This window comes from Saccopteryx bilineata, chromosome 10 (assembly GCF_036850765.1).
Source record: "Saccopteryx bilineata isolate mSacBil1 chromosome 10, mSacBil1_pri_phased_curated, whole genome shotgun sequence".
In the NCBI taxonomy this organism is placed as follows: domain Eukaryota; kingdom Metazoa; phylum Chordata; class Mammalia; order Chiroptera; family Emballonuridae; genus Saccopteryx; species Saccopteryx bilineata.
Window position 1 is genome coordinate 11,052,865 of NC_089499.1, and position 14,285 is coordinate 11,067,149.

The 14,285-nt window shown below is 42.4% G+C and overlaps 1 protein-coding gene across 3 annotated transcripts; it reads left to right on the forward strand.

The window, feature by feature from the left end:
* The first annotated feature begins 2,999 nt into the window (after nucleotides 1-2,999).
* HIGD1A (HIG1 hypoxia inducible domain family member 1A) lies at nucleotides 3,000-13,527 on the forward strand. Of its 3 annotated transcripts, XM_066245353.1 has the most exons (5): nucleotides 3,049-3,120; nucleotides 8,198-8,364; nucleotides 10,207-10,321; nucleotides 11,301-11,435; nucleotides 12,560-13,527. In XM_066245353.1, exons 3-5 carry the CDS (start codon nucleotides 10,225-10,227, stop codon nucleotides 12,607-12,609), a joined length of 282 nt encoding a protein of 93 aa, XP_066101450.1. In that variant the 5' UTR covers nucleotides 3,049-3,120; nucleotides 8,198-8,364; nucleotides 10,207-10,224; the 3' UTR covers nucleotides 12,610-13,527. The 3 variants fall into 3 exon arrangements, with proteins under 3 accessions (XP_066101448.1, XP_066101450.1, XP_066101449.1); XM_066245351.1 differs by lacking the exon at nucleotides 8,198-8,364 and having other exon boundaries at nucleotides 3,000-3,120; XM_066245352.1 differs by lacking the exons at nucleotides 3,049-3,120; nucleotides 8,198-8,364 and adding an exon at nucleotides 3,360-3,514.
* The last annotated feature ends 758 nt before the right edge of the window (nucleotides 13,528-14,285 follow it).

A 14,285-nucleotide genomic window follows, 5' to 3' on the forward strand; every position in this document is an offset into this window, starting at 1 on the left:
ATATCAACAGTACAATGATTGAAATTTCTTTCTTTCTTTCTTTCTTTTTTTTTTTACAGAGTCAGAGAGAGGGACAGACAGACAGGAATGGAGAGAGATGAGAAGCATCAATCATCAGTTTTTCGTTGCGACACCTTAGTTGTTCATTGATTGCTTTCTCATATGTGCCTTGACCGTGGGCCTTCAGCAGACCGAGTAACACCTTGCTTGAGCCAGCGACCTTGGGTCCAAGCTGGTGAGCTTTGCTCAAATCAGTTGAGCCCGCGCTCAAGCTGGCGACCTCGGGGTCTTGAACCTGGGTCCTCTGGATCCCAGTCCAGTGCTCTATCCACTGCACCACCGCCTGGTCAGACTGATATTTCTTCTGAGAGCCAAATTTTTTAAACTTAAACTATATAGATAGGTACACTGTTATTAAGTTAATTAGGGTATTCCTAAACTGGCCTTTGCACCCGCACTCAAGGAGCCAAAGAGCTGCATGTCGCTCGCGAGCCACAGTTTGCCGACCACTGCGACAAAGGGATCATGAGCCCACTCCCCTTGCTTGAAAAACCTGCATTCTGTAACATTTATATGCTTTCTAATAATCATCCCTTTTGAAATTCTTTATATGTATAAAACTTGTAAACTAAACAAGCGGGGACTAGCTTATTAGGTTTCCTAATAAGCTGGCCCCAACACTTTTAGCAAAGATAATTTCATTTAGCTTCTCTCCTTATCCTAAGCTAAGCATTTCACTGTGGCGACAGGGATGGGTGGTAGACACTAGAGGATTTGGGAATGTCTTTGCCGGGTGTGTAAAACAATTCACTATTGTGTTATCTTGTGGTCTTGATGTGTAAGAATGCTTGCTTTTTCCTTTTAATAGATCCTATAGCTAAATGTTGTAAGCTTGTTAGTAATTGGCTATTGTATCATGTTCCCCCTCCTTACCAATGCCCAAACGGGACTTCATTTTGTATAAAAGAAGGCTCAGAACTGTATGAGAGCCTACATGATTTGGGACCATGCCCCATGTAGCATGCTGACTAATTAATAAACTCCTCAGATTTCTTCTATAACCTGCCTGGTGTCTCTATGTAACCCATGGATTGCAGTATTTTATAACACTTGCTTCTTCTCCGCTAACATCCTGGTTGTGAGCATCTTATATTTATGGTTTTTACGTAAATCCTTTGTAATGGAGACTTTTTAAAATGGAAAGCGCACACACACATGAAACTATCAATTGTGTTTACAGGTTAGCTAAGTAAGACCTACAGGCAGTCACAAAAACAAAAAAATCATTGTATTTTTAATATAATTATATAATTAATATATATAGCATTTACTATGTGACAGCCAATGTTAGGGTTTTAAATATTACTTAACTCTCTGAAGAGCCCTATTGGTAGGTCCTATTGTTATACAAATGAAGAAACTGAGGCACAGAATGATTAAGTAATTTGCTGAGAATCACACAGCTAGTAAGCAGCAAAGCAAACTCCAGAGTCGGTGGTACTATATATACACTATTGTACTGTGTCATAAAATTTAAGAGGTGGCTGTGACTTTTCCCCCTTTGGAGAGTTCTGAAATTGCATTTTAGAACTGTGTTCTTCATAAAGGGCAAAGGATGGACCAGGTATCTTCAGAATTAATGTTTGGAAACACATAAATCATAAAAAAATAAAAACTGTCTTAAACCTGGCAGAACATGGTGGTCTGATAGGATTATCAGCTGTTCCTTTGGGGGGGAAGAGATAGCATTTCTTATAAAGCACTTGAATAAACAATCCAGGGAGGGGCCCGATTACTTTTTGCCAAGAGAGAATACTTTGTTTGCTTTAAATCTCCTTCCTTTCAGGCTAATTTAAAGCAAAACTTTCAAACGTGTATTAATGTGCCCTGGAATTTAACCAACAGTTTAAGCACTATTCCAAGTATCCCTTCAGGGTAGTCTTCCAGCATGGAACTTCGTGATGATCTGGACCCGGCCAGTTCTGCATGGGGACTGGTCTCCACGCGGGCTATTGCTGCTTCAAAGCAGCGGTCCGTGTCAGCGTGATAGAGGGATGACACTACTACATGAATCAGCCTTCCACATCCTTATGACCAAGGGTATATGGCCTCAATACAAAAAATATAACGAACTATGTACTGAACAGTTTTTAATTCCTTGGCCGAGTAATACTAATATTCCCTTTTTAATTCATTCTACTTCACCACCAAGTACATCCGATTTGTCTGTTCTTGTCCACATCCTTAAAACCTCCAGGGCCACCTAACAGAATACTGTCCGAGTTCTTTAACTCGCATTTAAAGGCCCCCCAGGGTAGCTTAAGCTTCTTTTCCGCTACTCTCTTTCTACGCTTTAGTCACACATTTTTGCCTTTCCCCCCTCACTGCCCTCCGTGCCGGAACTATAACCGGAGTCTACCTCTCTATTCCTCTCCCAGTGATATTCTCACTTACACGGTCGTCATCTTTTAAAGCGCACTCACTCAAGCCCCAGCCCCAAGTAGCCTTTGAAAATTGCTCCCTCACTGTGATATCTACCTGAATTTACATTCAAGGCCCTTATCATTGTCTTTGAAGTTTTTCTATACTCATTCTTTCTATCTAATCCGATTATAAATCATTTCGGGGAAGGGACTGAGACTTAAACTTCAGTCCAGTCCAGGAGCAGGTGCCCCTGAGGGTAGGTCCGTGCTCCCGCTTCACCGCAGCCTCCCAAAGACTGGCCGCGGCCGAAACGCCGAACCCCCGGCCCCGTCCGGTCCTCGCTCGCCGTACGGCGTTTGCACTGCTGGCCGCCGCTGCCCGAGGACCAAAGGGCGAGAGAAACCTGAGGTCCCGCGGGGACAGAACCCAGGAGCACTCGCGCGCCTGGCGCAAATCCCACACTCCCAGCGCCGGCTCTGACGCGACCCAGACGCCGGAGCCTGGGACTCTGAGCCGCGGCGCGGCGCCCCAGCCAATCCGAGACCCGCTCCTGGCCGCCCCGCCCACCGCGCGCAGGCACGTACCGGCCTTCTGATTGGCTGGAGCCGGCTGTGGGCGGAACGGGGAGAAGCCGACCCGACGGCGCGCGCAGACGGGGACCAGAAGCCGGTTGAAGTTTGCGAGGTTTTGTGTTCGGTAAGTGACATGTGAAGGGGTCTTGGGAGTGGTGGACGGCTGAGCATTGGGTGGGAGGAAGTGGGGTCGCGCTTGGCTGGGCTGAGAGCACCTTGGGAAGGTTGGGGGCTGCGAGGCTGGGAGTGGGACGAGGCCTGGGATGAAGCGGGTGAGGAATTGTTGGCGGGGCTCAGGCCGGACCACGTGGTTCAGGGAGGATGGGGATCCAGAGACAAAGCCTGCCGCCCTGTCGGGTGAGGGGTACAGAGCCGGCGCGGAGATGCGGCGGACGCCTGTGCAGTGAAGGGTGGATGCGGGGGAACACACACGGATGGGACAGTAATGAGTGACCTGTAGAGGCGGCTGTGGCCCGAGCGGACCCAAAGCGCCGGCGCCCTGCGAGCGGGGCCGAGCGGTGAGTGAGGAAGGATGGGGAGGGCGAGCACTCCAGCCATGGAGTCCTGACAAGGTCACAGGGAGGGCAGAAAAGCGCACGACCTTCCAGCCCTAGCTTCCTCTCCTCCCACACCCCGTGTTTCCTGCCATCCTCGGCGACCCTCTCCTTCCCTAGGAACCGGCAGGCGGGAAGGCCGCAGTCCCTGTCTTCAGCACCTGTGACGGAATTTAGGTCTCTTCCGGTTAGCGAGTACAAAGCTTAGCCTGGGTTTACCAGCGGCAGCAGCCGAGATGATTCGGCAGTGTCGCCCGCCCTTGTCGTTTTCTTGCCGGTGTGGGAAGCAGCTCTTTCCCTCCTCGGGGTGATCCTCACCAAAGGCACTTTCGAGCAGAACAGAACCTGTTGGGATGAAGAGTTAGGACAGATGGAAGTACCAGGCCCCCGCATGACGAATGTATTTGAGTACTGTGTCCCAGGGCTTTTCTTAACTTCCGTGTGCATCAGGATCGCTTGAAGTCCAGGGGGGTGGGATGGCGCTTCTGCAAACACACAGGCCTTGAGACCCTGTCCCCAGGTCCTCTGAGTCCGAATCTTTAGGGTGGGGCTTTGGCAGCCATCTTTAAACAGGCTGACAGGTGACTGTTGCAAAATCAAATTTGTAGATTATTGTTGGCTAGTAGTTCCCGAGACCAAAATGACAGTCTGAAGATCCTTCAGTCTGCTTGCACCACCTGATGCTGGGCAGCTCATCCTCCCTCACGCCTCTTCTAGGTGCCTATGCATTTGGAAAGGCCTTCGGTAGTAGTATCTGACTCAGTGTACAGAATAATTCATGTGTACTGGTGCCTCTTTTTGCACCCATTCAACTTTCTGACAGAAATCTGGGTTAGTTGCTCTGTGTGGATGAGAACATGATAATAAGGGAAAATCTAGAAGTGGTGCTAAGTGGGAAAAAAAATCTTTTCAAATCACAATTGAAATTCTGAGATAGGTTGCTGGGGAAGAAGGTTCCATTTAATTTTAGGTGTGACTTAAGTATTTTTTAACAAATCAAGGAAAGAGATGCAGGCTTCTGTTAAGGAATGGATTTTTAACATTTTTCAGATTAAAAATATACCATCATTGCCTGACCAGGCGGTGGCGCAATGGATAGTGTCGGACTGGGACACAGAGGACCCAGGTTCGAAACCCCAAGGTTGCCGGCTTGAGCGCGGGCTCATCTGGTTTGAGCAAAGCTCACCAGCTTGGACCCAAGGTTGCTGGCTTGAGAAAGGGGTCACTTGGTCTGCTGTAGCCCTTCACCTCCACCCCTGTCAAGGTACATATGAGAAAGCAATCAATGAACAACTAAGGTGCCACAACGAAGAATTGATGCTTCTCATCTTTCTCCCTTCCTGTCTGTTCGTCCCTATCTGTCTCTGTCACACACACCCCATCATCATAAGATCGGTCGTTTGGCATTATATTGGCAATCAAAAGGACCCCAATTCCCTGCCAGGGCACACAGGAGAAGTGCCCATCTGCTTCTCCACCCTTCCCCCTCTCCTTCCTCTCTATCACTCTCTTCCTCTCCAGCAGCCAAGGCTCCATTGAGCAAAGTTGGCCCGGGTGTGAGAATGGCTCTGTGGCCTCCGCCTCAGGATCTAGAATGGCTCTGGTTGTAAAGGAGCAAAAGCCCAGATGGGCAGAGCATCGCCCCCTGATGGGTATGCCGGGTGGATCCCGGTCTCTCACATGCCTCCCCACTTCTCACTTCAGAAAAATACAAAAAACAAAAAAAGGACCCTGGACTATGTGTGTCAGGAGAGCTTGATTCTAGTCCTATCCTGCCAGAAATGTATTCCTGCTGTTGAGCAATTCATATAACCCTTCCTAACCCTTCCCAACTGTAAAATAAGGCTATTGGCATGAATTAATCATCAGTTGTTATTTTCAAGTTATATGATTTATAGTTACTGATGCTGGTGCTTTAAAAGTTAACCAGGCTCAGTTAAAAAACTTGGGCCTGACCAGGCGGTGACGCAGTGGATAGAGCGTCAGACTGGGATGCAGAAGGACCCAGGTTCAAGACCCCAAGGTCGCCAGCTTGAGCGCGGGCTCATCTGGTTTGAGCAAAGCTCATCAGCTTGGACTCAAGGTCAGTGGCTTGAGCAAGGGATTACTCGGTCTGCTGTAGCCCCACGGTCAAGGCACATATGAGAAAGCAATCAATGAACAACTAAGGTGTTGCAACGCAAAACTGATGATTGATGCTTCTCATCTTTCTCCGTTCCTGTCTGTCTGTCCGTATCTATCCCTCTGACTCTCTCTGTCTCTGTAAAACAAACAAACAAAAACTTGGGAAACTTTTAGGTTGTAATTAGAAAGAATTATCAAAATCTTATATTCAGGGAATGTAAATATAACACAATTAGAATTTTTAAGATAGTATAAAATATAATTTAACTTGTATTGGATTTTATCTGCCAGGGTCCAGCCTGAGGGGAATCCAGGGGTCCCACAGGAAGAGATGAAATGAGTGAGAGAGCCGAATTCTCTAGCATTCACTGCCAGGCATCTCCGCCAGTGGCTAGTACAGCTTTATTTTTATACACACACACTAAGTTACAATCACATGGTATCCAGAATACACTGATTAATAATTGGTTTTGTTTCACTATGGTTACATATTTCTAGGCAACAGTTAGTACATTTCTATAAATAAAGTGGTAAGTCATTTTAAGTATAGTTATACAATAACTTTAAAACAGCAACAACAGTTTCTATGCGAGCTTGCGAAAGGTCAGTATTGATTAATAACTCTACCTTACCTCATGTCCTATTGTCTAGTCAAATTTTATTTGTCTACTGTATTCATATACTAGTTATAACTTTATTTTTCTCAGAGTGTTCCACCACCTGCAGGTTAGGTATGCAAGAGGAACGGGAAGTTTTTCTATTCTATTAGATGAAAAGGCTAGGGAGGTAAAGTAATGAATTAAGTGAAGGCTGAAAGGTGCTTCTGTGTATAGTTACTGTTTTCTACCTATTCATAAGTCACAATCTATTTTTCCTAACATGATTTATAGGAGGGAATTTTTCTACAGATTAGCCCTTTTGGGGGATATCATAGCCAGCCTCCTATGTCTATGGGCCCAGGCAAGGGGGTTTATAGGCTTTTCTGTGGAACTCACACCCTCTGTCTCATTTCCAGAGAAATTACTATGAATCTGCTGGGAAAGCACGGTGCTATTAACCCTGTGCCATAAATGATAGCACACACACCTAGAAAAGGGGGAGATAAAAATCCAAGTTAATTTAAAAAGTTAAGGGGAAAGTATCGTTGCGCCTTTTCTTTGCTGTGACTGTGTCAACCAGCGGTTGTTGATCTTCTCTGCTGTGAGTGTGTCAACCAGCAGCTGTTGATCAGCTTCCGACATTCCTCTTTATTAATATTATCCTGAAATGTTCACACAAGAGTATTCTGGATCAGAGACGGATTATCTTTAGTCACTTAAAGCAAGTAATGACCGCATGGTCCCCCCACATCTGATTCTTACCCCAGGGACGACTTTCTGAGAGCCAGATGAACTGTCCTACCCATAAACAAACTTCAGAGTCTGTATCATAGGTGAGGAATGGAAGTCCGTGGATTGTCTTCTGTTCTTTTATACACAGGACAGAGACAGCCATCACCCTTCTTCATAAGGAGGTGGGGAAACTTTTATCTACAAAAGAAGGTGCTAGATTTTTCAAGTGGACTGGTATATAATAGTTTTTGTCTCTTGTGGTTGCAAGAAACCAAGACCTACTCAGGTTATCATTTCTTTCATTGATAAAAATAAGAATTACAAACAAATAAGCATTCAGGTATATATGGTTTGGCATTTTTCTTACTAACTTATTCAACTCTACAAATATGTGTAATTGTTATTTTTCTCACTAAATATATTTAAATAAATTGCCTAAAAATAAGTTTAGTTGTTGAAAAATACTACTTTTAAATTTAGCCAACCTTTTGTGGTGTACTTGCTACATGCAGAGCCTTGTGCCAGGCAGTGTAGATATAGACACAGGCGGGGCAGGTGTAGCCTCCTCACTGCAAGGGTTCTAGCACGAGAAACAGTTAACTGGGCATTTATAGGAAAGAGTTAGGATGGAGAAAACAGCATGCTATGGGACTGCATAACCGAAACACTTATCATAAACTTACAAGAATCAGAGAAGACTTTCTAGAGGAGGTCAGTTAAGATGAGAACCTGAAAAGTGGAAGGAGTTAGCCAGGGAAGAGAGTATGTGCAGGAGACGGAAAGAGAGAAAAGTGTTAGAGCAGTCAGTTTGTGCAGAGGCTTGGAGGGGTAGAGATCATCTGTACAAGGTGCTTAATGTGATGGGAATGTGAATTTCCCAGGGGAGGTGGAAGGAGAATTTGTGATAAAAGTTATGCCTTTAAGTTTATGATTAGTTATGAAGGCAACTAATAAACATATACTAGCCTAAAATACAATGTTTAATTTCCATTGAGTCCATTTATGTAGTTTCTTAAAGGCTATTCTCAAATATTATATTTCTCTGTGAAGCTTCCCAACCCACTTTAGCTAAAGACACCACACTCTAAATTCAGTCACACACTGTCATTTCTGTTTTTTAAAAAAATCTAATTTTTAAAAACATTTCATGTGCTTTTATTTATTTTTAATTATTTTTATTTATTCATTTTAGTGAATAGAGGCAGAGAAAGAGATAAAGAAAGAGAGAGAGAGAGAGAGAGAAGAGGGGAGGAGCAGGAAGCATCAACTCCCATATGTGCCTTGACCGGGCAAGCCCAGGGTTTTGAACCGGTGACCTCAGCATTCCAGGTCAATGCTTTATCCACTGCTCCACCACAGGTCAGGCTAAAATATCTAATTTTTGAAACACTAATTACCTTATCACTTCAGATAATAGAAAGAGTGTCTTGAACCATGAGCTTGTTGAACCTTGTATGTGTAAGGTGGGGCAAATGTAGTTTTACAGTTGTGAGTACGTGGTGAAATAGTTATTCTTGTATCATTAATTATTGTATTATTTTCTATGCAAACAATGTAATAAAAGCTCAGTAAGCAGAGGTTTACTAGCAGGTGATGGAGTACAAAAAGAGGAAGTCTGGTTCTCATCTGAGTTTTCTCTGTGATACTGCATAACTCCTCTGGATTAAGGTTGACTTCTCCGTCAGATGACAGAATCAACTCTTCCAGTGGAGATGGGGGTTCGGAGAGATAATTCACTTTTCAAACTAAGTAGTAAGCCTCGTCTTTAGAGTTGGCTTTTCATTGAGGGCCTAAGCTACTACCAACAACCCGTAAATAGCAAAGTATTGAATGAGAGCTTTTGTTATTGAAGGTGGTTGTGATGCCCATGAGAAACCCAGAAGTGAACGTAAGCTTTTACATGGGTAGCAGGGTGGACCGCTGACTTTTGACTTTATTGTAGTTGACAGCAATCAGAGACTTGTGCACATACTATGTTTGACTGCCTTGTTTTATCTATGAGTAAAGTTTATAGGCAGTTCAAATCAGCTCCTTGAAGAAGGAAGTACATACGTAGTTACTGTGACTAAGGTGAAACTGAATTTATTAACTCATTGTGATGAAAGCCTGTTAACTTCTTGTGTAAAGAAGAATGACAGAAATGAGAGAATGGAGCCTTTAGGCCCTGTGATCCAAATCTTTTTTTTCTGCAACTTCTTGTGTAAAGAAGAATGACAGAAATGAGAGAATGGAGCCTTTAGGCCCTGTGATCCGAATCTTTTTTTTCTGCCCCCATATTCATATAATGATCAGACTCGTTTCTTGCCTTTTTTGATACCATTTAAAGGAGTAACGTTATAAAAGAGAATTCTAAGAGGGAAGCCCAGGGATATAATGTATGTAAAGGAAGACAGAGCTAACACTTAGGAGACATTCTTTTATTAAGAAAACCCTGAGAGAAGTTTGATTTTATGCTGTAGTGATGTTCAAAATGATAGTCCCAAGTCATAAAAAACTGAAAGATGCTAGTGGTTCTATTGAACATAAGTTATGTTTAAAAGGAGATATTTCTGTTTAAAATGAAAGCTTTGTCCTTAAAAGATGTAAATAATGAACTAAGTAGAAATTTGGGGCTGTTCAGAATAACTAATCTTACCCACAGACAGCCACCGTCGATGATGGAGACTGGTGTCCTAGGTTGGAAACCTCAGAAGTGAGAACTGAAGGAGTGAATAAGTCAGTTTCAGTTGCAAGGAGTAAAGACTACACTCAACTACACTTGGAAATGCTTAGGATTTTTAACATGATATTGAAGAGGCAGTAAGGAGTATTAGTTTGGTTTGAATAATTTAAAGTTGTCAAGTTAAAATTGATTAAGGATGAAGAAAAGATAAAATTTAAAAAAAAGATGAAGGTAGTCAGAAAATTAGTAGCTACTATTTTAATTGACAAAAGTTATTCCAAAATTCAGTTATTAATGATGCCATGCTAAAAAGGAGCCGGTTGTATGGAGAAGCATCAAAGCAATAGAGGACATAAATGCATACAACTCTTCCAAAAAGTGACTGAATTAAAAATACAGTTGATTTCTAAAAATACTTTTTATAATTTGTGGATAGCTTATACCAGGTTTTTATGGAAATTAGGGTTATTTTAAGTACATCAGTCATTTAATGTTCTAGGTGCTTTTAATTGCAGAAGCTCATGGACATTCTCTTTCAGGAAGATTCTTCAGTCACTATGTCATCCGACACAGATGTTTCTCTTTCCTCATACGATGAAGATCAAGGATCTAAACTTGTACGAAAAGCTAGAGAGGCTCCATTTGTTCCTATTGGTAAGTTTGACTTTGACGCTATGCTATAATCAAAGTGTGATCAACTTGTTCATCAAGCACATCCATAAGCATTATTTTCAAATATTTTTTCATAAGTTGAAATATATGCTGAGATTGGCAAGCCATAACTCTCATTGTAAAAATTCTTCTGTGTGTATTTAGACTTCTTGTTTTATTGACCTTTATTTCAGTGAATGTGTTTGGGGACCCCAAGGCCACGCTTCGTTTCAGTGATTTGCTAGAATGACTCACAAGACTTTTAAAATGCTGTTCTGTTCACAGTTACTGTTTATTACAGTCCTGTTATATTAATCATTCCCTTCAGAGAAGGAAATAACACAGAAGGAAGAGTTCCCCTGGCTCTCTTAAAGAAATTCAGCTACTGGTTTCACAAGCCCACATTCTGAAGATCTTAACTTTCTGGATCTGGTGCTGTTTGCTACCATCTTTGGATTTTGGTTCTGAAGGGGTGGGGAGTTAAAAACACGATGTGCGCTCTGGCCGGTGGCTCAACGGTAGAAAGTCGGCCCAGCATGTGAAAGTCCTGGGTTCGAATCCTGGCCAAGGCACAGAGGAGAAGCGCCCATCTGCTTCTCCACCCTTTCCCCCTCTCCTTCCTCTCTATCTCTCTCTTCCCCTCCGGCAGCCAAGGCTCCATTGGAGCAAAGTTGGCCCGGGTGCTGAGGATGGCTCTATGGCCTCTGCCTCAGGCACTAGAATGGCTCAGCTGCAATGGAGCAACACCCCAGATGGGCAGAGCATCACCCCCTGGTGGGCGTACCGCGTGGATCCCAGTCAGGCACATGCGGGAGTCTGTCTGACTGCCTCCTGGCTTCTCACTTTGGAAAAATAAAAAAAATAAACACAATGTGTATATTAGCTAATAGTCTCATAAAGCATTTTTATAAAAATAGCAGAAAGTACATTGATTGATGGTAAAATCATCTTGTATTGACATAATTGTGACTCTGTTTCTCAGGAATGGCGGGTTTTGCAGCAATTGTTGCATACGGATTATATAAATTGAAGAGCAGGGGAAATACTAAAATGTCCGTTCACCTGATCCACATGCGCGTGGCAGCTCAAGGCTTTGTTGTGGGAGCAATGACTCTTGGTAGGTTCCTACAGAAAATATCAAAATTGCAGTTCTCCATTAGTGGATTTCTTTGTTGATAACTTTGAAGCAGGTCTCAAATATCACTTAGATTTATTTTCATGGAAAAGTGAATTAATAAAAAATAGTTCAAGTAGTGGCATAAAAGAAAGCAAGCAAAGACAGTCCTGTCCATCACTGAATTTATAATTTCACTGACGAGTCTAGACATGCAATTAGGGTTGAAAGTAAGATCCATTATCTGGGAGAGACATGATTGCTCTTTTATTAAGTTGAAGGTGGAAAAGATTTGTTTGTGGCGGGGGGGGGGCTTTTTAAAATTTTAAGTTGAATTTATTGGGGTGACATTAGTTAATTAAATTGCAGATTTCCAGTGTACCATTGCATAATGCATTATCTGTACACTGCACTGTGTTCATCACCCCAAGTCAAGTCTTCCATCACCATTTATAAGATTTTTTTAAAGTAGGTATTACATGTTTTTATTGGCTATATAATTCATGGACTTTATCTGGTATTATGTAGCAAAAGCAACGCCTTTTAGAGTTGCCAGATAACTATTGAACAGTCTGAGTCATACTAGTCTCAAGCTACTTGGGGAACTGAAAAGCATTTAAAAAAATTTTTTTTTAATTTATTTTGTGACAGACAGAGAGAATCAGAGAGAGGGACAGACAGGAAGGGAGAGAGAGATGAGAAGCATCAATTCTTTGTTGCAGCGCCTTAGTTGTTTGTTGATTGCTTTTTCATATGTGCCTTGACCGGGGGGCTACAACAGACTGAGTGACCCCTTGCTGGAGCCAGCAACCTTGAGCTCAAGCTGGTGAGCTTTGATCAAACCAGATGAGCCCGCGCTCAAGCTGGCGACCTCAGGGTCTTGAACCTGGGTCCTCTGCATCCCAGTCCGACATTCTGTCCACTGCGCCACTGCCTGGTCAGGCCTGAAAAGCATTTTAGAAAAATTGTTTAAGAAGGCAAGGTTTTAAGCAGCCAAGGGTCTTGTTCCCCTTGTAAATATTGCATACTAGCAAAAGTGGTACTTTTAGCTATGTTATGAACTGTTTTTAAGTGTCTTAATATTGAAAAAAGTATTTAAATGTTTAACTCTCATTCTTTTTCTTTAGGTATGGGCTATTCTATGTATAAGGAATTCTGGGCGAAACCTAAATCTTAGAAGAAGAGATGTTGCCTTGGTCTTGTTGGTGTGTTTGCTATAATTAGACATCTAATATTGAGGTTATCTGTTTATGTTGAAAATAAATTGTTTGAATAGTCAGACAATAACATGGTAATTTGAATATTGGCTTACTTTATTGCATTTGTGATTTGCCAGGGGACTAAATTACTAGTGACTACTTCACTAATTAGCACATGAGAAACATGTCACTTTTAAATGCATTTGATTGATAGTGGTAAATGTCCACTTTGTTAAACTCTTCTGGTGGAATTAGTTCTAAAGAGACAACAGTGCTCCCAGTTGCAGAAAGCATCACATCTTTTTGTTATGTAGGAATCCCATTTGCCTCAGTTAACTTTTTTCTGCCTGCCTAGTAGATTGAAGTATTTCAGTTTTTAGGGTGACTCTTAACCCTTTCAGAGGTGCATTGCAAGCCTCCCCACAACTGAACATGTGTGTGTGTGTGTGTTTAAACCAAAGCTAAAATGCTGATAACAGCTTCTAGAAGGTAGTATTTATTTTAGAATCATACTTGTAAACATAAAATTATTGTGGATCCCGGTTTAGCTCTTTTATAATTGCAGAATTATATTTTTGCTGCTGTTATTTATTAGAATAATTTTTAAATGTCACCTTGAAAATACAAATATGTATTTTAAGTGCCAATGCAAAGGTAATGAAAAAGTTTTTAAATATGTGCTGTATGTTTATTTTCTCTGTAAGAATTAAACAAATGACCTATGATGGAAGTGATTAACGATTTCAGAGCCAGCTCTGGTCGGACATTTATACACAAACTTGTGTGTGCTACAGAAGGCTGTATTGCACTTGTGCAGTTCTATTGTCTAACCTGAATTTACATTCCATGGTGATAACATGGTAAATAGTGCTATTAAAGTAAGTGAACACCTCAAATGTCTTGTATTTATTTTAATTTGGAAAAATAAATTGCTCCTCAAAGTAGCAGAATTCAATTCCCAGAAAGAGAGAACACTGTATACCTTTGGTCAGAACTGTATAGAATATCCCCCATCAGGAACAGTGGCTAACACTCACTGACCACTTCCTGTGTGCAGCACAGTGCTGTGCGCGCTTCTCAAGTACGTGTAGTGTCATTTAAGCTTGCTGATAAGCCTGAACCTTGGGAGCTGTGATTCCCATTTCACAGAGGAGGAGACGGCATGAAGACTTAAGGAGCTGACCCAAGACGGCATAGTTAGAGAATGTTGCAGGTTTGGGACGGGACCCTGTGTGGTCAAGTGGCAGATGCCAACAGGTGTTAGACTTGAAATGTTGGCGTTGGTGAAATTCATGCTAAAGTGGCAGCATTAATTTATGTCAGAAATAAGATTAGACAAGAGGTTATAGTGTGGTCTTGGTTCACCACTGACTATATAACCTGGACTAAATCAGGGTTTCTCAATCTTTTCCTAGCTCTGAAGTGAGAGATTGGTCTAGGTAACATCCGTGTTCCTGTTTATCTTACAGACCATTATATGGGTCTGTGAGAAATGATTGAAATCCAAGCTATTGCCTAGGAACTTCAATCAGCTTCCAGTAGACGCTTTAACAGGGGTCCCCAAACTTTATACACAGGGGGCCAGTTCACTGTCCCTCAGACCGTTGGAGGGCCACCACATACAGTGCTCCTCTCACTTGACCACCAATGAAAG